This window comes from Poecile atricapillus, chromosome 1 (assembly GCF_030490865.1).
Source record: "Poecile atricapillus isolate bPoeAtr1 chromosome 1, bPoeAtr1.hap1, whole genome shotgun sequence".
Lineage (NCBI taxonomy): Eukaryota > Metazoa > Chordata > Aves > Passeriformes > Paridae > Poecile > Poecile atricapillus.
The window spans coordinates 95,791,816-95,816,218 of NC_081249.1; the positions used below are offsets into that span (position 1 = coordinate 95,791,816).

At 41.2% G+C, this 24,403-nt stretch overlaps 2 protein-coding genes across 2 annotated transcripts in view; both read left to right on the top strand.

The window, feature by feature from the left end:
* The first annotated feature begins 3,250 nt into the window (after positions 1 to 3,250).
* Positions 3,251 to 12,110, top strand: LNP1 (leukemia NUP98 fusion partner 1). Its single transcript, XM_058840942.1, has 3 exons — positions 3,251 to 3,406; positions 9,645 to 9,890; positions 11,910 to 12,110. Exons 1-3 carry the CDS (start codon positions 3,260 to 3,262, stop codon positions 12,108 to 12,110), a joined length of 594 nt encoding a protein of 197 aa, XP_058696925.1. The 5' UTR covers positions 3,251 to 3,259.
* Positions 12,111 to 21,907: 9,797 nt separating this feature from the next.
* TMEM45A (transmembrane protein 45A) overlaps positions 21,908 to 24,403 on the top strand; it is a 30,447-nt gene continuing 27,951 nt past the window's right edge. The window contains exon 1 of the mRNA XM_058829218.1: positions 21,908 to 22,011. The gene's annotated coding sequence lies outside the window, so the exon portion shown is untranslated. The remainder of the gene's footprint in view (positions 22,012 to 24,403) is intronic.

Below are 24,403 nucleotides of genomic sequence, written 5' to 3' on the forward strand. Positions count from 1 at the left end.
GTGCCAAGCCATGGCACAAGAGACAACGAACAGAAACTGATGCACAGGAAGTTCCACCAGAATACAGGGAAGAATTTCTTTAGTGTGCAGGTGGCTGACCACTGGAACAGGTTCTAATATATGTTTGTATAATTTGTGTTTTATTGTATATATAAGCAGAAAAAAGAAATAAAAATTGTTACCAATATCAAGCACACATGCACAACAAGGAATTGCAACACGAAGCCAGGAGCCGGAGGAGAAGGGTAATTTGCAAAAGAACAGGATGGCACCAAGGAGAACAAGGCCCACCCAAGCAAGACAGGCTACTAAGGATAGTATTCCGTGATTTACACCTGATACCGACCTGGTCTGATCCTCAGAATCATGCATCTCAATACTCGGTTCCCATAAAAACCACTCAAACATTTCCTCCGTTCTAGGAAACTTAGTTAACAAACCAACAGAAAAGATGAATATGCAATGAACTCTGGAAGAAAGAAAAAACTAAGGCTGCACAGCCTCAGGCTGTAAAAACTGTGTAAAAACTCATCCCTCCAAAGGTGGTGAACTTGGGGGAATCAGTTCGATAAAGGCTGATTCAGAGTTCACCCAGCGCCGATCCCGGGCTTGACGCTAACTGTGATGGTTGTTTCCATAACCCAATTTTTCAAATTTTTCAATAAAATTATTATTGATGAATTTGGCTGATTTTATTTATAAGAAGGTTGTCATGGAGTTTCCCTCACTGGAGATATTCCAGACCTGTCTAGACACAATCCTGTGCCGCGTGCTCTGGGATGACCCTGCTTGAGCAGAGAGGTTGGACCAGATGATCCATTGTGACCCCTTCCAGCCTTTCCTGGTTGATTCTCTGTGAAGTTTCAGCCAATGTGGCTGATTCAAACTTTCTAGGACTTTGTACTTCAGAGTTTTGGAGTAATCCTTGTCATAAATGAAATCTTTCTGTTTTCTTCCCAGTTATTAATGGAATCTGTCAAAAATAATTTAATATGTAATACTGGAATTTTGTTCATGCATGTGTCTATGCCTAGTTAAAATCCTTATCTGTAGGCAGAGGAAGCTTATGTTCCTGTCTCCACTTATGTCCATGGAGCACTCAGCTGAAGATGAAGAGGAGTAATTTTTGATATGTTTTTACAATCATCTCCAGTCATCTCATGCCTGGAAATTTCATTGTAGGTAGTAGGGAAATGTGAGAAGACACATTTTGTGCAGAACTAAATATGGCTGCAAATAAAAACAACAATAAGATTGTGAAGCAAACACGTCAGGATCCCAACTAAAATTTGCCCTGCTGTTCTCTGAGTCAGCGTATCTGCGTGCCTGGCAGTAAACAACTTGAAAAATGTCCTTTAATTGATAGATTATTCCTATTTATGTAAATTTTTATGTAAATTTATGTATATTTTGACAAACCTGTGGGACAATCCCTCTCCCCATTCTCCCTGTCACCTCACAATAGAAAATATGTATCCAACAGGTCACTAGCTTCCTGCTGGGGCACCCTCAATTCCACCCATGTCATGCTTCCTCTAGGCCTTCAGATGTGCCTTACCTGTACAGGTGGATGGTCTCCAGGGTGTTAGTCAAATTCAGGCTGTTTGAATATGGCCAGAAGTGTCCTTCCTCACTCTCAGAAAATCAACCTACACATCCTTTTCATTGCTTCAGGTGTCTTCTCACTGTACTGTTTTACACATACTCCTCTTGCTCCAGGCTGCTGCAGGCATGGTTGTGTCTCCAAGCTCTCATACAGAACATCTGAGGCAATGCCATTTGCACACTCAAGCTCTCAGGTCCCTCTGCTAATCACACTCTTGTCTGGCCTGGACATGGTAAAATTTGGCATATACACATCCATGATCAATCAATCCCTTCACCTGTTCAGAATGAACAGTCCCATGCTGTACTTACACCTCACACCTACACCCCCATGAAAGAAACTGGAGTTTTGTAGCTACATCTGTAGTTCTAAATACAATGGGGAAAAGGTTTAATGGTGGAACACTGATTCTTTGTAATGCTAAATTACCAGCGTTTTGGCATATTTCTGGCCAAGACCAACCAGCATATCACAGCGGTGACCAGAAGAACACCAGCACAAACAAGGACTGATTCCAGTAAGAAGTTGGATTTGAGGTCTTCCTCCCATGTGTCTTCCAACACAATCCCAACAGGGTCTACAGCCTTAGAGCCCTCATTGTCCTCCTGTCATGTCCCAAAGCATGTAACACATCTTCCAGTTTCACTCCATGTAGACAGCAGTTTTGTGGGCCACAACAGCTTTTCTGTTATATCAGAGATTTTGAAATAAAGGAGACACAAAAATGACAACAAAGTATTACAGCCACAGTGCAGTAATTACCATACAGAGCCTCGAGAAAACCCTCAGCACACACACCACGTAGGGTACATGTTTAGACTCTTGGTCTGAGGGCCAGAAGTCATTCCCTGGATCTATTCTGTTCTGTGGTGTAGGCAGGGCATATATGGCTTACACCCAGGGCTGGTAAGGAAGAGCCAGCACATTTTTACCCTGAGTGCATTCAAGTGAGGCAGGGCCTCCCACACCCCTGATATGGCAGATGAAATTATTCAGGTGAAAAACAGCACCTGCAAGCTTGCACTGTCTGTAAAAACAAAAAAAATGAATGAGCAATTGCTTCAGGGAGTGTTTCTCCCTAGACAGACAACGTTTTTGAAATATTAAGGAAGAGCAGAGGCAACAGAAGTCAAGAGAGAGAGAGAGAGCAACAGGAGAAGAGTGGGCCATTTGCTCCCTCCCACAGAGCCAGCTAGGTCTCTGCAAGCAGCTGTGCCAGTTTCTGACCAACATCAATATGTCAATTGTGCTTCTCAAAAATCACAAGCCTACTTTGGGTCTGCCCCCCGCAGGCATGTAACTGTGGGCAATTCTGCATTGGTATTGACAGCTGGGGCACTCAGCAGCAACACAGGGAGCAGCCACAGCCCTGCCAGCCACCCCCTGCGGCAGTGTCATATTGGACATCACTGCAATGGAAAGGTTAGAGAAAACCTTGTTGAAAAGAGATGAGAAAGGGCTGACTTTATGTTTAGGCAGCGCCTGGGGCTGCAGTGGGACAGCTTTTTTTAGGGTGGGAGTGCAGAAAGAGTGGTTGAAACTGTGTCTCTGCTTCCTCTTGTTGGCAGAACAGTGTGCAGATACTAGCTTGGTGGTGGAATTTGACCTTGTCTGGTTGGGAGACCCACCCCCCCAAGTTTGGAGCATCTGTGCATGGAATATGATGAGGATGATGATATTTTCTTTGCAAAATGGATGAGCAGCTTCTGGGGCCACAGCTTGACAGATGAGGAGAAAGAAGGCAGAGGCCACAAGAAACATCAGCCACGACTCTGTAGTGAAAGGAGGGCATCCCTGCCGGTAAGAGCTGTGTGCAGCTTTCTCTGTGTGTGCACGTGGTGTGTATATTAATATAAATTCCATCCCCAGAGGCACAGTACCAGGGATGTATGAGTAGTATGGGACACTTTGCCCTGTTAGCAAAGTTCCTGCTAGCTGCTTTTTGAACTTAGCTGTTTGACAGGGTCAAGTCTCTGGAGCCTTGGAATACAGAAAACTGGTAAACTCCAACATAGCGTTGATAGGACCAGAAATGGAAGGAGTAGTGTGTAATAGCTGCCTAACTATGTATTAGTGTTGTCCTGGCTGCTCAGCACAACCTGGCAGAGATCAAAACATTTTGCACCTACATACATAAAGATGTCTGTAACTAATCTGTTCTCATGTAAAAAACTGTATAACTCCATATGTATTAAAAGGATTTGGACCTAATTATACAACAATATGGTCTCCAGGAAGTTTTACCCTTTACCCCTTGGGCTTACCTGTTTTCACATAAGTGTAACTTCTATTTAAGCTAGAGGATCTGAAAACAATGATACAACACATAACAAAGCTTACTAAACTGTGAAGTAAGATTTTAAAGTAGAAGTACATTCTTTATTCTTAAAACAAACCAGTTGGGAAAGGGGCAGGTTCATGTGCAGAAGGCAGCTCACAACTGTCTAAGTGATTATCAAAATCAGGTGAAACTGAAAACAGCTGTTTACAGTATTCTCTTTATTCAAAGATTGTTGCTTTAATTTCAGCTTTTAAAAGAACATTTAGGTGGTCCAAACCTGTCTCCTTTTTTTCCAGCTACATCAGTTGTCTTAGCAAAGATATTATGTCTCCTTACAAACCATTTTTTACTTATATTCTTAGATCATTGTGGCTGCAATGAAGCAACTACTGATATATTGGGGAGGAACAGCTAATCTTTTCCAAACTTTTTTTTTGTGCCATTCTGTTTCCGCCTTGCAAGTTCTTGTTCTCTGCTGCTGTCAGGTTCTAAGCTGTGGGATTTCTCATTTCCAAAACAAATTGGGTAAGAAAAATGAATTAGTCCAAAACCACTTCCTCCCTCTTTGAATTCATGGATAGGTTGGAGAGGTAACCTTCTTTCCTAATTTCTGGTCTGATCAGCCACATTTGTTGTTTACTCTTACATGTCACCTCAGACACAGATTGCAAGACAGACTCTGAGCTAGAGCTTTGCTGCTGTGTTCCATCAGAATGCTGAATACATAACATTCATTAATGGGAAGGGAAAGAGGTGAATTAATTTTACTGTATTTTACTTTTTTCACTCAGGGACCCGCGCATATGTGATTTCTTTAGGCCTCAAGGGAAACTGGAGTGTAAGAATGCACTTTAAATCTCTTTCCATTCAGCAAGGTGCTGAACACATCTTGGATATTTTTGTCTGTATTTGTGTATGCACAGACATATCATTTGAAGCATGTCCTTATATACAGTTTGTTCAAAAGCTATTTAAATATTTAGCTAATAGCTATTCAAATACTTTGCTATACTTGCATTCCTGAATCCATACTTAGAATTTAGATTAAGTTAGCTGACAGAAAGACTATGATTTTTTGATGTTACTGTTTAACAAGCTAAACATACTGTGTACACTTAATTATATCTTATATATTACATTAGTGCTTCACACATTTGTCTTGCTCCACTAGTTTCATATAGAATATGTCAATTTTAACTGCTTTATTTATCAGTGTCACATGTTGACTGGAGGAATGAGACAGGAAGATTTGTCTGGGGATTTTATGATCTGGGGATATATTTTGAAATGAACGCTTGATTTGGAAGTTGAGTAGTTGACAGTAAAGAACGCTAGTATGTGTTGTCTAACCCAAGCCAGAAGTTAAACAAATGAGCACTACTGATGCCTTAGAGATACCTCCAGAATGAGCATCTCCTTGTTGAGAGCAGTGACTTAAGAGCTATTGCACCTGGATGTGTTTTTTGCACAGTTACTCCAAATTATAACTACTTTAAGATTCATTATTGCAAATTATAACTGTTGTAAGATTCAAAACACTGGTATTATTATTTAAATATTGTCTTCGTTTTATCAGAATAGTGCTAATTATCAGGAGGAATAATAACTGAAATTAGAGTGCATCTTTTCTGAAAGCTAATACCTCCACAGCAGGTCACCATGTACCTTTTCTTCTGTCTGAACATTGAAAATTGAGATAACTCCACTGTCTAGATGAGAATCAAGTCAGCAAGTTCTGACACAGCAGTTGGGAAAATCTCCTTGTGCAGGTACAATGGTACTGCCAAAAGAGCACTGCCAGCTCACTTGGTCTCATAGCTGAGGCTGGTATTCAGGGCATCAGCAGCAGAGCAGTCCTGCCCATGCTTCTGCACCATGAGCCTTTTGGTGCTGCATAGCAAAGTGCTCTCAGGGTAGCACAAAAGGTAGTTCTGCTGGAAAATCACTTTCAGCTCCAAACTGGTATGTTGGTCTTTCTAGTTTTTCCTGCACTGTTGTGAGACATTCAAGCCACTGCTCCCACCTCAAAGACAAAAATAAACTCCTGTGGTATCCTATCGTGGTACAGACCCCATCTTAAATATGGATAAAGCTAGATATCCTAAATACCCATATCCTAAATATGGATAAAGGAAGAATAACTCCCAAACTAACAACAGTGTTCTTTTTTTTTTTTTCCCCCAATGTCTTGGTATACCTCACAAACACTACTCAGATAAGCTTTGCAAAATGCTTTTGCGATTGTGATTCACACATTGCAGAGGGGAACACAAAATTATATTTGTCTTTCCCTAGGTCACTTGCAAGTCAGGCTAAAACAACATGTAACTCCACTCTCCGGGAAAGCTCAGAGCTGTGTATGTTACTGTGGGCCAACACTGAATGTTAAAACTGCCTGGGGATAATTAAGTGAAACTGCCTGTTTCCATGGCCTTTATTTAACTTGTTCCCCTGGCAAACTTCAGACAAATTAACTGTGAAACCCTTTTTGAAGCCTCCAGCTATGACTTTCCTTGACACGTTCTAGTTACCCTATATTCAGAACACATAACTCCAGACATTTTGTTCTCAGGAAAAGATTGGAGGCAAAGGAGAACTGATAAGAAGTTTATAACCCTATACATGTATCCACCTTCAAACAGACATTGTTGCTTACAGGAGAAAATTGCTTGGAACAGCTGAGAGTGGTAGCAGAACAGATGACTGCTATTGAAGTTACTGACGTTTAATTTAAACTAAACTTAGACTGAACATCTACCACAATGTTGTTACTATAGACCAATTGAAGGCCAGACCAAAACATTCTTAAGAAGTATATGCTTGTCTTTAAGCTTCTCAGAAGAAAATAAAGCCACGGGAGAGCATCTGAATGTCAGATGTTCCAAAATATCCCTAAAATACTCGGGTCATTGTGTAAACTCCAGCAAACAATGAACATTTGTGCTGACACACTGAAGATTAATGTTCTTACTGACAGCTGTGCAACCTCTCACATCAAGCCCAAAAGATGTAAACAATTAACTTGTCTACAACAGACACTGAGAAAGAGATAAGACAAATTATACTGACAACAATTTTTGTTGTGTGAAGGAATTTTTTTTGTGCACCTTTTGTGTGTTTGAGATGGGCAATTAGCAGAAGATTAGCTGTTCTGTAAATAGATACAGTGAACATGAGTGGCCTTTACCCAACACAGAAAAAAGGAGTACTAAGGGACTGAGAAACAATCCCTGAGATTGGTTGGTGCTTCTGGCTTTCTCGCACTGGCAAAAAAATCCCCATTTTGATAGTGGAGAATTTAATGTATCATACAAAGGTGCTGTGAAAGAAAACACAGTCACAGTAATATGATTGCATAGACCTGTCTGTGTAGCTTTACCTTTAGCTCACTGAGGCAGATGGGCTTTTCAGAGGACACCTTGTCTCTTTTCTGGACCATTGCTGCCATATCAGTAGGTAAACCACAGGTTTTTTGTTAAGGGCTTAACTGTAATTCTATCTGTGGAGGGAAATTAAAAAACAATGTCTTAGTAAAAGAAAATATTTGCAGACTTTGCAAAACAAGATTGATAGAATACAATCCCCCATTTCAGCTATCTCCCTGTGTTTGGTTTGGTTTTTTTTCCCAAACCCTCTAGGAACAGATACCAGTGATTTTTACCATGAGACAGTTTTTATTTCCAGGAAAGAATATATGCTGATGCTATTAAAATCAGAGAGAAGACATTTAGTTTGTTGAGCCTGGTATGGCATGTGTGCTCCTGTCCCTCGAGCACAATGTGATTGGTTTGATGCTTTCTAAAGCAACAATACAATATGACCTTACAGAACTTGCAGCTGTATTGACTGGTTTGAAACCAAAGTAAAAACAATATGGCAAAAATAATTTACACTACTCTCAGGCAGTCCATAATACTGGACATAGTATATGTCCATGGTATATATAGCTTATGCCTGGGAAAAGAACTGGAACCAGTACCATGTATTTTGTAAACACTCTTCAATGTTAGGTACTTCTGCCAGGTGTGAGATTTATTATTTTTAGCATCTCTCATCAAGCCTGTCTAGTCTGATGTAGCTGCAGCCATATGAATGCACAGCCTCTCTATTCAGAGAAAGGCTGCATAGGTCCCTGTTGTGCCAGTACACTTATAGTAGCATCTGGGCCAGATTGAATGAAACTGTGTACAGGACATGTTTCAGGTCCCTTGCAGTCCAAGGTTTGTAGATGCATGTGAACACTACCAAGTTGGCTTAGTTTTCCCCTGTTCGTTAAAGTAACAAAACAACCAGTGCACACACCACAAACTACTGCTCTGAGTGTAGGATTTTCTACTGGATTTTCTTAGAAAACATTGCAGAACTGGTGGGATAAACTTTCCTTTGTTATAAAGAGTCACAGCTCCCTTAAAGCCAGCAGAACTTCTCAGGGTTACTTAATAGCTGAAGGCTCAGCACCAGGCTTATACAAAACAGAATCACAGAATCAATTAGGTTGGAAAACACCCCTGAGATTGTTGAGTCCAACCCTTGACTAATGCACCACCACGTCAACTAGACCATGGCACTGAGTGCCATATCATGTCTTTCCTTAAAGATCTCCAGGGACAGTGACTCCACCACCTCCCTGGGAAGTACATTCCAATGTCTAATCATCCTTTCTGTGAAGAAATTCCTCATAATGTCCAAAACATATACTCACTCAAAACTGTATGCAGTAGCTGGATGCTTGGAGTGCTTTAATCTGACACCTTCAGGGGTGTAATTTTCAGTACCTCCCATCTCACACAACTTTCACCATCTGCATCTTGCCAGTGTTCAGCTACTCATCCTGAAAATCATCAACAGCTGGCAGGGTTTGGGGTATCCACAGCTCTGTATGGCATCCTTCTCACACCTCTCTTCTACAGGTCTGTCCCTTTCTAAAACCACCAATACATGATTCCACAGCAGTTCTGTATCAGTTTAATCTCCTTTGCAGACATTCAATTAAACACAGCTGATGCAGATCAATAGCTTTTATCTGCATGCCAGGCTCTGGAAAATTGAATCACACCGAAACTAAACAACTGTCTACTCACTACCCACTTCAGTATTGCAAATATAATTGTAGAAGTCTGTTTCCTCTTGTTCCTTTGGTAGGGATGTATCCCTCAGTACCCTGGAAGTGTTCCTTCAATAGTTCAAGACAAATGTGCCCAAGAAACCAGCAGAAAATTCAAAGCTGGGCAATTCAAAGCTGCATGTAGGCTGTGCTGGAAACTTGGCAGAACTGGGTGGGAAATGTTGCTGTCACACTCTAGACTCAAACAGCTGATAAGACCTGGAGCACTGTGGGTCAAAGCTCTTATCTGACTCATCTGGCCACAAAAGGCTGGGTAATGCTTTTTGAGAGTTCTGCCAAGAAACTGCAGCCAGGTGTAAGGCCTGAGTTTTTGAGGTTATGAAGAGTCCCAGTTCCTTTTAGTGTCAGTGAACACTAAGAGGACCCAGCACACTCTACATTTGAAATGTTTGTTGTGTGCCAAAACTTAAATCCTCAAACCCAGGAATAATAGGAAATTCTGCCACTGCTGCCTCCAGAAAGCAAGTTCTTGGCAGTGGGATTCTCTTAGCTTAAAAAGAAAGATACAGAATTCTGGGGAAGGTCCTTCACTTTGCAGCACTGTTTTGGGAGAGTTTCTGTGGCAGAAAAAAGTCTGCCTTGTGAGCACTATTTTGCTATTCGATAGTCAACAAAGATATTTTGTTTTTCAGGCCAAGCTTTCCTCCCTCCATGCAACACGACTTCATGCTTCTGCCAAAGGCTCATCTTCAAGCCACCTCAGGGGCTCCAAGGAATTTCAAGAAGACCAAGATGTCAAATGCCACTTCCACAGTAAGGCAAGCAGAACACCTTCAGGAGACAGCTCATGTCCAGAGACAAGATCAAACTCCATTCAGGAATTTGCAGAGTCCTTTGAAAAGCAATTGCATCTCAAAAGCAAACGCTCAGTTTCTTTGGTAGGTAACTTAAGATCATTACAGAAGAAAAAAGCCCGACCAACCAAGTCAGCTTCATCCTTTGTGGAATTGCTGTCAATTTGCTGGGGGAAGTGCAGAAATAAACTCCAATTGGAATTTCATATTATGTGGTCTCAAATTACTACAAGTAGCACAAACAAGGTTAAAGTTGTATCATTGGTGTGAGGATTCTTGATGTGTTACTGTCTAGGCTTGTTCAGGAATGCTTATCCTCAAAATGAGACTCTGCACTGGCTCATGTGGCAATGTTTTCAGAGGTTTCTATGGCTGTGGCCACAAAACATGATGATACAAACCCAGGTTTGCTTCACTTCTGCTGCAAGACCCAGCTCACTTTTTCACTGCTGCTGACCTGACTTAACCTGTGTGCAGTTATCTGTAATACTGCCAGACACTGCAGTGTTTGAGAGGCTTCTCATTTACCCCTCAGGACTCCATCCATCTGCTTTCTGCAGTGTCACCACACATCTGCAGCAGCAGCTATTGCTGTAAATAGTGGAACATATTTCCACTGAAAGGGTGAGCAGGCAACAGGGGATTCTCCTCCCATTTCATCCTTCCCCCCATCATTCTGTCAAGAGCATGAGTGTTTTGTCTGGTGTGTGTTGATGAAGTAGCCAATAACAACTTTTTGTCTATGACACTTTAATATATTTTTATTATTATGATACATTCTATCTGCTGTATCATGCAATGGAAGGAAGAGTAATAAATCCTAACTTGCTTTTAAGTATCAGAAAAACACTATCAAATTGTCTCTCCATTCAAAAAACTGTGCTTGAATAACACCTGACATGAGCATCAAATTATGACAGAAGGAAGCATCCTTTTTTTCCAGTTTCTTGACACTGACAATTTGTAAGGGAAAGTAATTTTCAACTCTCTTTGCACAGCAAAAGAAGGAAAAAAATCTCTTTTCAATAAAAAGCATAATTACATGATCAGTCCCATAATTATAGTAATTGCATGACCAGTTCTCTAAGAATATGCAGAATTATGATGATGACAGTACTGTTACACCATTGTCAAAATTTCAAGTGCATTCTCTAATCTTCTTTTTCCTCTTCAGAAACTATTCAATTGATTTCATTTGGAAATTTACATTGCCTCATGTGCCAACATTCACCAATGGTTGTCTGGTTTATCATTAATAATTCCTCAAAAGTGCCTGTGGCTAGAAAGTCTGTGAGTGTGTAGTTGATGTATGATTAGGTAGAGTGAGCATAATGTATTAAATATGGCTTTGGTTCCAGTTAAAAGCATGGATTCCAGTGCCCCCTGTAATCAGCAGTGAGGTATGCTGAGCTGTATTTTACTCTGCTTTTCAAGCAGACCAAGTTGCTGCCATTCCCTCAATCACAATTGTACTTTGGGAGATGTGAAGGACTTGTGAATCTCAAAGAACTGAGCAATAGGTTAAAGATCTGAAAGGAAATTTGGGTTTAAACATGTCTCCAAATGGAGCATTTTTTTGCATTCAGAGCTCTGTGGGTACAATTCAAACCACCATGATCAGATAGGTGAACAGGGTGGGAAAGGTAATTCATCTCCTTCCTGGCATATTGCTTTGCTCATACAAATGTGTCTTTGAGAGTCCTTCAGATCTTGTTTTACAGTGAGGTCTTTGCAGCTAGCACTGAACAGCCTTCAGGGATGTAAAGATGGATCACATGAAAGGTTAGAAAGATGGAGTCTGGGCTGAAATCTCAGAGACCCTCCCTTTATCCCTCCTGTTTGCTCTCCTCTTCAAGTCCCCTGAGCCTGTGACCTTCCTATCATATACAGAGTAAAACTGAAGCATGTGTGCTGATTCTTGGTGAGATTTTAGGGGGATGGGCTTGGGCTTTGAATTTGAGCCCATCATGGTAAAGCTGATCTTGGTGAGGCAGGTTACTGCAATATTTTGTTACATAATGAAACAAAAGAATGAGCTTTTGTTTGTTTGTTTGTTCTTGGAGTCTCTTTTAATTCCCTGCTATTTTTTCCCCTGCCTTTTAGCAACCTGAAGGTGCAAAAGAGAGACGAGAAAGAGAAAAATTGCATTTGAGAAAAAGCAAGTCTCATAAGAAAATGGGAGAGAAATCAGAGGCAAGGAGAGAGCGGGAAGAAGCTGAAAGTTCAGAAGTACCTGCAAAACACAGCCAACATTTTCCATCACAAGCAAGCATTCAGAAAGGCTATGTATGCACAGGAAGCTAGACTGCATTGAGATAATCAAGCTTAACACTCCCCCTGAAGAGCAGAGGGGGAATTATTGTTCTGTTTTGACTAGGAGAGACCTATTAGCTAGAACAACCCCTAAGCTGTAAAATAAAAGTAAAATTCAACTGCAGCACTGGCACCATGTTGCTGCTACTTCCTTTCTTTACTTTTGTTATTACAAATGTGACCTTTGTCATAGGAGTGCATCAGTAGCAAGATACAAGTTAGAGATTAACCATGATAAGAGCATTTAAGGCATATTCAGCATAGCAGCAGAACAGTGGTGGATGTGTTCCTGTCAGAGGAGACCACCGTCTATGTATTGCAGAGCCATGCAAAGCCTTATGTCTCTTTTTTTAATTGAAAACAGGCTTTTTGGTAGGTTTGAGAAGAAAAAAACACACATAAACAGCCAACTGCTCCCTGGCCCTGACATTCACTTAGATTTCTCTTGAAAACAGGTATCTTTTTGCTCTGATAATCTTTCAGCTCCAAATTTCTGTAAGTGAAGAGAAGCCCATGCTCTCTTCTACACCTGTGCAGTATGACTCATTTCACAGGTATCTCCCATGTCCTTAATCCCATTTTCCCAGTCACACAACTAGTTCTTTCTCCCAACTTTTCCCTTGTTACCTTGCTTCTTTTGTGGCCTTTCCTCTCTCCATTTACTACTTTACTGCCTTGTAGCTACCAACTTCTTTTGCTACATCTCTACTTTTGCTTCTTCATCAACATCTGAGCCTTGCTGAAAATTCTCCAGTAAAACTAGAGATGTTCTTTCTGTCTCTCTCATATTTCCATATAATCTCTTCAAGGGATTGCTGAGGCACTGCAACCCTTTTTCCTTTTCCAGAATTTGGGCCAAACTGGCTGTCTATGGCAAGCAGGACCTAGGAAAACTCTGTTCCTCTGGCAGAGGATCTCCTAAACACAGGTGTAAATCTCATCTCCACATGCTCATAAACACATACACACTCCCACAATTCCCCTATGCCCCCCTTTCTTCAAAGTGTCAGTGTTCTCTGCAGATACAACCCAGCTCTCTTTGGGAACAATCTCCCCAAGCCTGGTATGGAGAAAGCCTCATTTGGATAATACAGTTGGAGAAGAGTGATGACTAATGAAGTCATGAATGAAAGTCAAGGTCTGATGGATATTCTTCTTGTGATTTTTCTGTAATTAAAAAAGATCTTAATAATTTACCTTAGAGCCTTACTTTCAGCCCTTTAAAAGCTTAGGGCATCCTTAACACTTTGTAACACTTATATCCATTAAAGAATTGTGTTGTTTGTTTTGTTTTTTTTTTAATTTAGGGCTTTGGGGGATATATAAGAAAGCAATTGAACCCTTACTGATGCTTGTAAATTGCTTCTTGCCTGGTAACATATATTATAAACTAATAAATATAATAATGGAAAAATGTTGTTCCTATGCATAGCTCCTGTCCTTCCCAATCGATATTTAATTTTTACAAAGTTTTTCTGTCTGCCAGAACTTAAATACAGATGACTTTTCCTTTACAACCTTAATCTGAAGACTGCATTACAAAAGGTGTGGGTAGAAAAGAACGTGGCCAGCAGCGTCTGAGCTCCTCAGATGAGCCCTCTCAAATACATCCTTTCAGGCAGCAGCCTGTCCTCACATCTTGGGAGAGCTGAATGCTGTGGCTGCATCAGTTTTGCCTGGGTTTCAGCCCATCAGCTGCCTCCTCCTGTTTTACAGACAGGTTAACTCAACAGGCCCCAACAGAATTTGCTTGTGTTCGTCAGACCAACGTGCTGGTTGTACACCACAGCTGATGGGAAGAAAACACCGAACAGCTAAAACAGGAGAGCCCTGTGTGGCTGCCTCTAACTTGCTGGTTACCATCTCCCTGAAAGCACAGAGAAGCCTCACTGCCACCAGGGCAGCCAGGCAGCTCTGCCTGCAAACAGCTTCCCTGTGTTTCACCTAATCCCATCTCTCTGATGGGGGAGTCTGTAAGTGTTTGAACCAGCCCATCAGCCCCATGGTGTGACTCTGGAAACAGAAGCTTTCACACAATGCCCTCTATTTACTCAAAATCATTTTCTCTTGCTTTGTATCATGGCTGATTAGACCAACAGCCCTTTGCAGCTCAGTCCCTTCCAGTCTGAGGCAGTAGTATTACTTAGATGGACTGAAGCTTGCATGATAGATTGAAATCATTCTCCACAGAAATTAATAAATATTCCATAACAAATTGGACATTTGGGAAGGCAGGTAACCATCCAAAGAAGATTGTCTTTGTTGATTGCAATGCCACATCTGATACTTGTGTTTCCACAGGAGGTGGAAAATACAAGAAGTCAGAAAGACTCCAGAAGGTTTCCATTCTCACAGCAGGTCACTAGTTCTCTTGCGACTGACATAAAAAATAGTCACTGCCTTGATTCCATTCTGAATTCCCAGAGCAATGGGGCTGCCTGCAGGCAGTTTCTGCACAAACACCCATTCCTGGGCAAACACTGTTTGCTTTTTCTGCCCTTTCCAAGAGTGGAATGGCTGCAAGTTGTATCAGAGTCCAAACCCTGGACATGAAGGAGATCAGGCTTCAGTGGGTAGTGAAGAAAAAGGGATGAAAAAATCCATATGCTCATTAATAAGAAATATTGAAAGCGTGAAACAGAAAGGGGAACGAGCAGGAAAACTGATGTGATTCAGGGACCCATGAAGGAAATATTAAACATGCTGTGTCTCACAAGTGGAAGACCATGGTCTGATAACACGCTCATCCCTGTGGATTCTTCCAGCAGTTCAAGGCTAGCTGGAAAGTGCTCCTGTGGGAAAGGAAGATGTGGGTACATACAAACCTTTCAAGAGCAAGAGAGGCTCATACCCCACACTTTTCTGAGAGGGCTAAGAAGAGGACATCAGTTGTGGTGACCTCATCTGTCAGGTGGGCAACCTCAAAGCAAAATACTTATGCTTGCTTCTCAGGTGTTATTGAATTGCAGAACAGTTTGGAGGATGAATTAAATTTTGGGTGCTGGTTAACTTATCATGTATCAGTATATGAAATGCCACACAGGTAAAATGATGTAACACCTGTATGTATATACATGCTCACAACAACCCTTTCTGGGCAAAAAAATGGGAAATATTTAAATGCATTTATAAAAAAAATGAAACAACCACAATGTATGACTGAAGAAGAATATAATACATATTAAGGAAAAAAAAAGAAACAAAATATTGAATACAAAAAATATTAAAATATTCATTGGCAGGTTTTTGTTCTTTAGCATAAAAAATGTTATTCAGGTAAGTACAGCCCCGGCTCTGAATGCACTCAGTGTACATGTGAATTGTGTGAAACAACGCAGACTATAATCAAGCTTGATAACTTGTTTTGGGTTACAATGCAAGATGTAACCAAAAGTATGTATCACCAGCTGTTAAAACCAGGTGAGGCAGTGTTCTTTATCTCTTCCACGACCCATCCTCCCTCCAGGGGGATCTCTTCCAATGGGCCATTGAGTCTCACTGCATGACTGATAAAATTACATCATCCCTTCGTGAGATGCTCCACCCAGGGGGAGGAGCCAAGCATTCCTACCTGGATTTTTATTTTAATTTTCCTAGTAAAGAACTGTTATTGCTATTCCCATATCTTTGCCTGATAGCCCCTTGATTTCAAGATTATAGTAATTTGGTGGTGGGGGAGGGGACTTACATTTTTACATTTCAAGGGAGGTTCCTGCATTTCTTAGCAGACACCTGTCTTTTCAAACCAAGACATAACTGAAATTATTCACACAGCAATGAATCATAATCACAGGACTTTGAGCTTATCACAGCTTTCTGCCAAAACTGTTGTAAACAAAAAGGTCTTGAAATGTTTCCAGAGAGATATTACAGCCAAAATCTAGTCATTCAGTGAGGGAATTGAACACTGAAATACAGCAAACTTGATAAAGAATGCCCTGCCTGCAGTTGTTGTGCCAGAGCTTTAGGTAATTGTGTGAGAACAAATGTGAAAATAAACCCACTCATCATAGAAAACATTGCTCATAGCGTGTTGATTTCCATTTTCACTGTTGTTTTAGACTGGCTTGACAGAGGCTATTACTCCTCTTAGGAGGATCCCAGCTCTATATCTACAATTCCTTGGAAAAAGATAATTTCTCTCTGCTGTGTCTTGTCCCTGAGGTCAGACTGAAAGTAAGAGAAAGAAGTGATACAATGAGCATCAATATTCTGTCATACTGGATGCATTCTTGTCCTTCTTATATGTTTATCAAAATGCCTCAGTTCATACAATTTCTAAACTGATAAAACTTTTGGCGTATTGAGAAGACCAACCAACTTGTGGCAGCGGTACATGAATTTTCATCAAAAAGCCATCAAGACCCTTACAGAGAGTCCTCAGACTGCAGAATTAGTCCTGCTCTAGATAATGAAGTACCAAAAAAGAACTCATTTTTTTGCTCTAAAGCTTGAGCAGAAGGATTTACGGACGTGGTTTCCTGCAGCCATATCCCAAGATATGAGGTAAATGCTAAGGTTTGGCATTTCTTTCTTCCCTTCCTAGGCTATTATGCAGTGGATCTCATTTGATATACCGCTCTTCCTGTATACACAAAATACTTCTTCAATGTTTCTCATAAGCTTTTTAAATATAGTGGGTCTACTTCCTGAGAACTCCTATACAGAGAAATTTGTCTGTCAGAAAGCAGCTATGGTGATTTCAGATTAGCACAAGTTTATGCCTGGCAGAGAGGAATGATTAGGGCATTTTTTTGTCCTAGCAGTTGCAGCAGCAATAAAAGATCCTCAGGGAGAACAAAATCACTTTGGTCTGCTTTCACCCATGCAGGAGTGGCAACCACAGTTTAGCCCAAGATTTGGGATAGATATATAATATATTCATGAGTCCCTTCTCCATTGTGCCAAGTTCTACATGCCCACAGCTGCAGATGAGGCTGCTTCATCTTCCATTCCTCTAATGCCTTTTGCATGGAACAAAAGGACTCTCACATTGGGATAATGCAGGTCTCAACAGATCAATGGGCATCAACCATAATGTCCATCACTCAGGATACTCACTGCAGTGTGATTTCCTAATCCAAAGCAATTCTGAGTTGAGAGTGCTTAAGACTGATTAAAATTTCTTAGCTGAAGCAAGAAGATGTGGATCCATGTGCAATTTCTCATGGGGTCTTGGGGACTGATAGGAGCACAGAACTTCACTGCATGCACAGCTTTCATAAAGAGTTGTTATGACAAACTCTCAGAGCCTTATTTTCTGATACTTGCAATACAGAGAGTAGAAGAAAGACAGATCTTGACTAAACCCTGAGTGCTGGTGAGTGAGAGGTGATACATCTGTCTGTTGAAGTTGCTGCAGTAATCCTGTATTACCAGATGCTACTTAGAAGGTGAGACAACCTTCAGTATTTTTTTAATGGCTTTTAGCAATGTTTTGCACTGATGGAAAGACCAAAGGTGAAGATGGTGGGCCACACTGAAGCTGTGGCAGCCAGAGTGTGTCATTCTTCAAATAGCTATATTAGTGGAAAAGTGGAACACAGTGCTCTAAAAGAGCTGCAAGCAGCTGGGTATTTTAATGTCTGCAGTTCAGAGCTGGCACTGCAGAGAGAGAGCAAGCAGTTCTCCTAATTCTCAGCTAATTGATGTACTGTGTCCAGCTCTGGGGCCTCCAACATGAAAAAGACATTGACCTGTTGGAATGAGTCCAGAGGTGAGGCACTTTCCTGATCACAGGCCTGGAGCACCTCTCCTATGATGACAAACTGAGAGTTTTGAGACTGTTCAGCCTGGAGAAGCGAAGGTCCCAGGGAGACCTTAGAGCCCCTGCCAGTACCTAAAGGACACCTGAAAGAAATCTGGATAGGAACTTTCCAATAAGCCTGGTTACTCAGACCCTCATCCAGCCCAGCCTTGAGCACTTCCTTGCCCATGGCACAGTTCTTGGAACCAGACAATCTTTTAACCCAAACCATTCTGTGATTCTATGATGATAGAGATAAATTATATGGTATATTTGTTGCCTCAGGAAAGGCACCAAGCACCAAGTACTCCTCTCTTTGGAGATTCTTTCTGTAGATGACATCTGAGACACACTGAAGTGGAGTGAGAGAAGCAGGCATAACTGTTGGTCTATAGTGGTACTTTAAAACACAATTCCTATCTCAGTACTCTTTGGTCTGATATAAAATAAGCAAAAATAGAAAGCACTGGATAACACATTTTTCTAGAAAAAAATAAAGCTGTGTCTGAGCTGGATCCTGCTGAATTTATTCTGATGATAAGAGGACTTCATCTAAAAATAGTGACCTTCCTTTCCTTAAGATCAATCATCTGGTAAATAATTTGGACCAGGGATCTTAATTTTTGAAGGGAATATATCAGCTCTACCTCCTAAAATTCCTATATTCAAAAGAAATAACAGGAATTCTTGCACTAAAATCCTGTTTGTAAGTGCTCTTTACCACTTGTTTTTAACAGTGTACTCAAAAGTTGCTGCTAAAGAAACCAACCTGTCCCACATGTCATGTCCTGGTGCATCTGTAAAATCAATGGCAGGTTCTCGTCTTCTGTGATGAAGAAGTAAAGAGAGGGTCCTTTAGGATTACAGAGGGGAACTATTCAAGGCTTGATTCTAGATTCAGAAGAAAAGAGAAATCAAAACTCTACTCAGTGCATTAATGCATTTTAAGGTTAATGTAAATGGTGTAGATTCTTACAAAGCTCAGAGATGAACTTTGAAGATAAAACTTCCTAGCTCCCTCTCAGTGATTAGGGAAGAAGTCAAAATATTTTTTCAATTCCTTGGGCAGTGTAAATCAAAATTGCACATTTGCTACAAAGTGCATTGTTTGCAAGTTCTTTCAGTTACGATCATTAATCAACAAGATAACCTTCACAGCCTTTTTCCAGCAGAGGGAGTCTGTCCATACCAAGTGAGAGCATGCATTGTAGTCCAGTGCAAGCACGAGTTTGAGACTGAAATAGTCACAGTGCCAGCAGGAGACAACCATTATCAACAGCACAGATACAAGTCGTCAAATTTTTCCTGTGTTGTTCATATATGACTTTTTTTATATATATAGGGGAAATCGATATACTCTGAAACACATGGTAGAGCTTAGTCTGGTATTAGGGACTGCAGTATTTACCCCGTGGTCAACAGAAAACCCTGATCCAGCTCCCTCCTAGTCCTTGCTATAGGAAAAATAATACATTTCTTGCTCCACATTTATTCTGACAGAAGTTTCTCAGAGAGAAAAACCAACATCTTTATTCTTATAAGCAGTGTAAGTACTTTTCACAGGCAACATAGATAAAAATAAGCCATATTTTAAAACACATTTCAAAACATCTCTGTTCATCAAATGCAATCTCTCCTCTACAACTGCTTGGTGAGGTGGGTGGCATGACCACCCCAACGGTGGCTGGGCTGGTTCAGAGTCTGGGATGTGGGGAGGTTTGTGCTGCTTTGCTGGGCTGAGAACTCCCGTGGCAAAGGGTAGGGACATGCTCCTGTTGTGCACAGCTTTCCTGGCAGTGGGACAGTCATAAGTACCTGGGGAGCAGCAGGAGTCTTAAACCTCTCAGCTTCTTTGCACAGGTAATGTGAGTTACAGTCCCTGGCCTCTCACTGCTATTGCAGAGGAAATCTGGACACATAAAGCCATATTCAGCATAAATGGCCACATTGGCAGGATCAGTTCATATCTGTCCTGTCAAGTAAATGTGTATATTTGCTCAGAAACAAAAAGCAGGTAAAACAACTGTATTTCATAAAAGAAACAAAGTAAGTCACAGGAAAGTCAAAACAAAGCTGATAGTAATTGAAAAAAAAAAAAAAAAAGATTTGGCTGGGAGATTCAGCAGGAGACATGGAATCAGAATTGACCTTCTTTCCGTTTTACACTTATCACTGGCTTACTAAATTAGTTGGTACTTTCATTTTTATTGTGCCTGTTCACCAAGCCACACACACACACACAGACATATATATATATATAAAACATATGCACTATATATATACACATGCATATATATATGTATACACACACACACACACAGACATGTGCTGACAATTAGGCATTTGTATATCTGCATCTCCCAGAAGAAATGTGCTGTTCTGTGGATTTCTTTTTCCACCACTCCTCCTGCCTGGCCACAAACTTACTTTTCAAGCTGCCCCTGAGATTCTCTGCTTTCCCTCAACTTTCTTGCTCAGAAACAGCCTTCTCCCCACCAATCCCCAGCTTTCCTAAAACAGCCTGTTCCTACAGAGATGGTTAACTGATTGCCTGTGACCCCATTTGTAGTCAGCATCTTGCAAGCTCAAACACATGTTCAAGTGTGCCTGTGCTGTTAATATCCTAAATAATAATAATAATAATAATAATAATAATAATAATAATAATAATAATAATAATAATAATAATAATAATAGTAAATCCTAACCCACGGGCAGATGGACATTCCCATGCTGTGGGAAACCTTGTGAAAAGGCAGGAACAAGTGGGAGTCTGCACTGTGGAAGTGCCAGCTGGACTTCTGGATTAAAGCAAAGAGGAGGAGGATGCCTGTGGATTAATGCTGGAGCACCTCTGCAGCTGTGACTTGGTGCCTGGCTTGGGAGCAGAGTTGGTGATGCCAGGGGTGAGGAGCTCAGGCTGAACTTTTTCATGGGGTGGTCTGATTAGTGCATCCCTGGGGAGGAGTGTGGTGGAGAGAGCCCAGAGCTGCCTTTGGCGGGGAGATGGTTTGTAAGAGGTGTTTTGGGTTCACAGGGGGTCTGGAAATTGAGGTGTTTTTGGGAGGCCAAAGTTTCCCTAAGTGACAGCCAGCCAGATGACCAAAGGATCCATTTCCCAGTGAAACAGGACACATGGCCATGTCTGTAGGGAGCTGGTTGGGAGGACAGTGGCTGAGGGGAAATTTTGTCTCCTGGGAATATTGCACCTGGTCATAAAGACTTTCGTGGCTCAGATGGACTCCCTCTTTATTATGGCTCTTTCTCTTTCATGTAAGTGATAAATGTGTGTATTGGGGGAGCTTTTGTTCACCAGAGATTTTATGGCCCTGGTGTCCTGTGGGATGAAGGCTGGTACAACAACCACATGTGGCAAGCAGGAGGATATTTTCCTGCTGTCCTGCAGAAGAGCCAAGGGAGAAGGGTTGCAGGAGGCAGTGCTTATGCAGTGACACTGGATTTCCAACCTCCTCATCACTCCACGTGCACCTTCCACAGCTGTGCTTCTGCTCTCACTTTCCCTCTTTCCCCTAGGCTGGGCTACAGCTGATGTTTTTCATATCATTGCTTAACTGGCCAGTTTCCCCATCCTGTTCTTTCTGCCTCGTGTCTCTGTCCAGAGGGTTGTTCACCCTCATGTCTTTCCCCAGCTAACTATCCTGACTCACCCGGGGTACGTGCACAACGGCAGCAAGTGAGCCAGAGAGACTGAGAGAACAAAAATTAACAAAACAATGAAGAAGATAAAACTGCAACTTTAAAAAAATATGGAAAGAACACCATTAGGTTTACAAAGTTAAACTCTCAAATGCTGGACAAATCCAGACCTAAGGCTGCCTTTGGAGGGATAGTTCTGTCCCCTTTTCCCTTCCCCCACGCAATGTGTATTATGTGACATGATTTAATTGTTTGGCTGCATACTACTTTTCCCACAGGACTTGTGCCTCATTTAGTGTAAATGCAGGACAGCGTCTGGGAATGAAGCTGGTCTCTGCATTTCCTGGACTAAGTGTGTGACTAGGAGCCCCATTTATCACCACCAACCCAGACACTGCGCTGAATTTGGAGCTGACAGCTTCTTCATGAGGTCTTCTGGGGTGGCTTCCCTGCAGCCTCTGACTATTTATCACCACAGTGAGCCTAAAGGTGAGAAGCTACAGTTTCCAGGGAACTGGGGACTTTTTATTATGACTTGATGAAGTTTTTTTGAATACTCCATTGGCTCTGGCATTTGTTCAGAATATTTTATGATTTAACTAACTAATGCAGCAGACTTCATTTGCTGTTCTGAGTGCTGGATGCTTCTATAAATCTATAACCTAGATGTCTCCTACCAGGTGTCTAAAAACAAGAAACCATAAGCCGGAAGTGCAGATATCTCACCTAGATATGACTAAGGAACTTGATCGAAGCTGGGAGAGTTTCTAGTTCTTTCAGCAGCCATTTCTTTCCTCTGCTAGTAAATTATTCCCTGCTTTCCCACATTCCTCTGCCTTAGGTTTCCATGTCCCAGATAACGCAGGACTTAGCTGCTATTTGACCCTGAATGAGCACACCAGATGAGCTCTCCACTGCCTGATCCTATATAGAAGTCATATCTTGTAAACTTTTTTGACTATTCTGTTGCTGACTGTCCTTCATCAGAAAATGCCAGGTCATTCTCCTCAGAGTGAATAATCTTTCGTTTTCTAACATGAAACTTGCATCATGAGCTGGAGCATAGTAAAAAGAAATTCCATTCCACATCCTCAGAGAAGATTTTCAGAGCTCTGTGTTGATATTTGTAGCTTTAAAATCATATTTTCTCTCATTCAGCTGATACCCAATGATCAAGGAAAAGCAAAGATTCTTGCTCAGCACTGTGGGGACAGTGCTCAGTCATTTTTTTATGCATTTGTATCATGGTTTAACATTTGCACAAAAGCAAAACAATACTGCAGACAACCTCACCTGCACAGCTCTTGGTGTTGAGACATATTTGCTTCAAGAACTGAAACTCTGAGAAGTGAAACATTTGGAACATGCAAACTACTTTATCATGGTGCTTCTGCTTTTCCCAGATTTCTCCGTTCTTCATCATCATAATAGAGGGATAGGAAGGTCTGTGGAGAAAGTTCTTACTGTTACTACTCCTGGCATTTCTTGCTTAATTACTCTAGATTCTCCATGCCAAATTGTTAGACTAGTTCAAAGGACTCTGATCAACTTGAAACACAGCCAATTACCTGTGAATTAGAGATTGTTTCAGGAAATGCTCCTGCAGTCACTGCAGTTCCTGGGTTCATGCAGATAGTGTTAAGCTGTGCTCTGCTGACTTTTTTATCTTCGTGATTGTTTTTGCACGTTCTTCTAGATGAAAGGCTTTCATAAGGGGGGGTATATTTTTATATGCTAGAAATCAGCTTAGCAAATTGCATGGACAGGATATAAATTTGGAAAAAGCATTCCTTTTGAAAGTTTCTTACAAAGGCCTCATAGTCTACTTGTAAAAAACCAAAAAGCAGACAACAAAAACATAGCTAATAACTACTAATACTAAAAAAAATTAAAATTTCATGTATAATGTAACTACTTTTCTTCCCCCCACAGATAATAGGTTTAGACCTGGAAGCATTTTTAAATTTTGCATATTTAAACTTGTACCTTCAAAATCCATGCAAGAGCAAGTATCCCTAGTAACACTCCAAAGACTGGACTTTCATAAGATGGGTCTTTGTATTCAAATTCACTTTATTATTTATTCTTATTTTGGTGCTACAAGTTGTATTAAAATGTCAATGTTTGTTTTTCCTCAAGTCATAGCCAATGCATGTGTTTGTTCTTTATTCAATTGTTGCATGAACTTTGCAAGGCCAGAATTATTTGTTTAACTTTCTGGGCACTCTATCCAGAGAGCTATTATTTTATCAGCCACGCTTCTATGGTACATTTCATAATATCATAGAATGGTTTAGGTTAGAAGGAACCTTACACACCCTTCTGCTAGACCAGGCTGTTCAGGGCCCCATTCAGCCTGGCTTTGAACACTGCCAGGGATGGGCCATCCACAGCTTCTCTGGGAAATCTGTGCCAGTGCCTCAGCTCCCTCACAGGAAAGAATTCTGAGTGAAGAATTCCTCATATCTTCCTTTCTCCCCTTTTTGAAAACGGGAGCAATGTTTCCCTTTCTTTTCAGTCACTTGGGACTTTGCCTGACCACTGTGACTTTACAAATATGGTGGAAAGTGGCTTGGCAACAGCATCAGCCAGTGCCCTCAGGACCTTGGGATGCACCTCACCAGGTCCCAGACACTGGTGGCTATTCACCTTCATCAGATGGTCCTGAACCTGCTCTTCACTTATGGTGTGAGGGCCTTCACTCCCTCAGCTATAAATTAGGTGTAGTGCTACAAAGATACTTACAAATAGCAAACACAAATCTTGGACTCCAAGTGTTCAGGGGAGTAAATCAACCTTTCAGTTCAGTTTTCATGCAGAACCAAGTCATGGATATGTAAAATAATGTTCCCCTCAAGTGTCCAGGCTGAAACCAGCTCAC

Coding starts and splice junctions, on each gene's coding strand:
- LNP1 (XM_058840942.1), top strand. CDS start 3,260: ATGGAATATGATGAGGATGATGATATTTTCTTTGCAAAATGGATGAGC. Junction 3,407..9,644: donor AAAGGAGGGCATCCCTGCCG/GTAAGAGCTGTG, acceptor TTTGTTTTTCAG/GCCAAGCTTTCCTCCCTCCA. Junction 9,891..11,909: donor GCAAACGCTCAGTTTCTTTG/GTAGGTAACTTA, acceptor CCTGCCTTTTAG/CAACCTGAAGGTGCAAAAGA.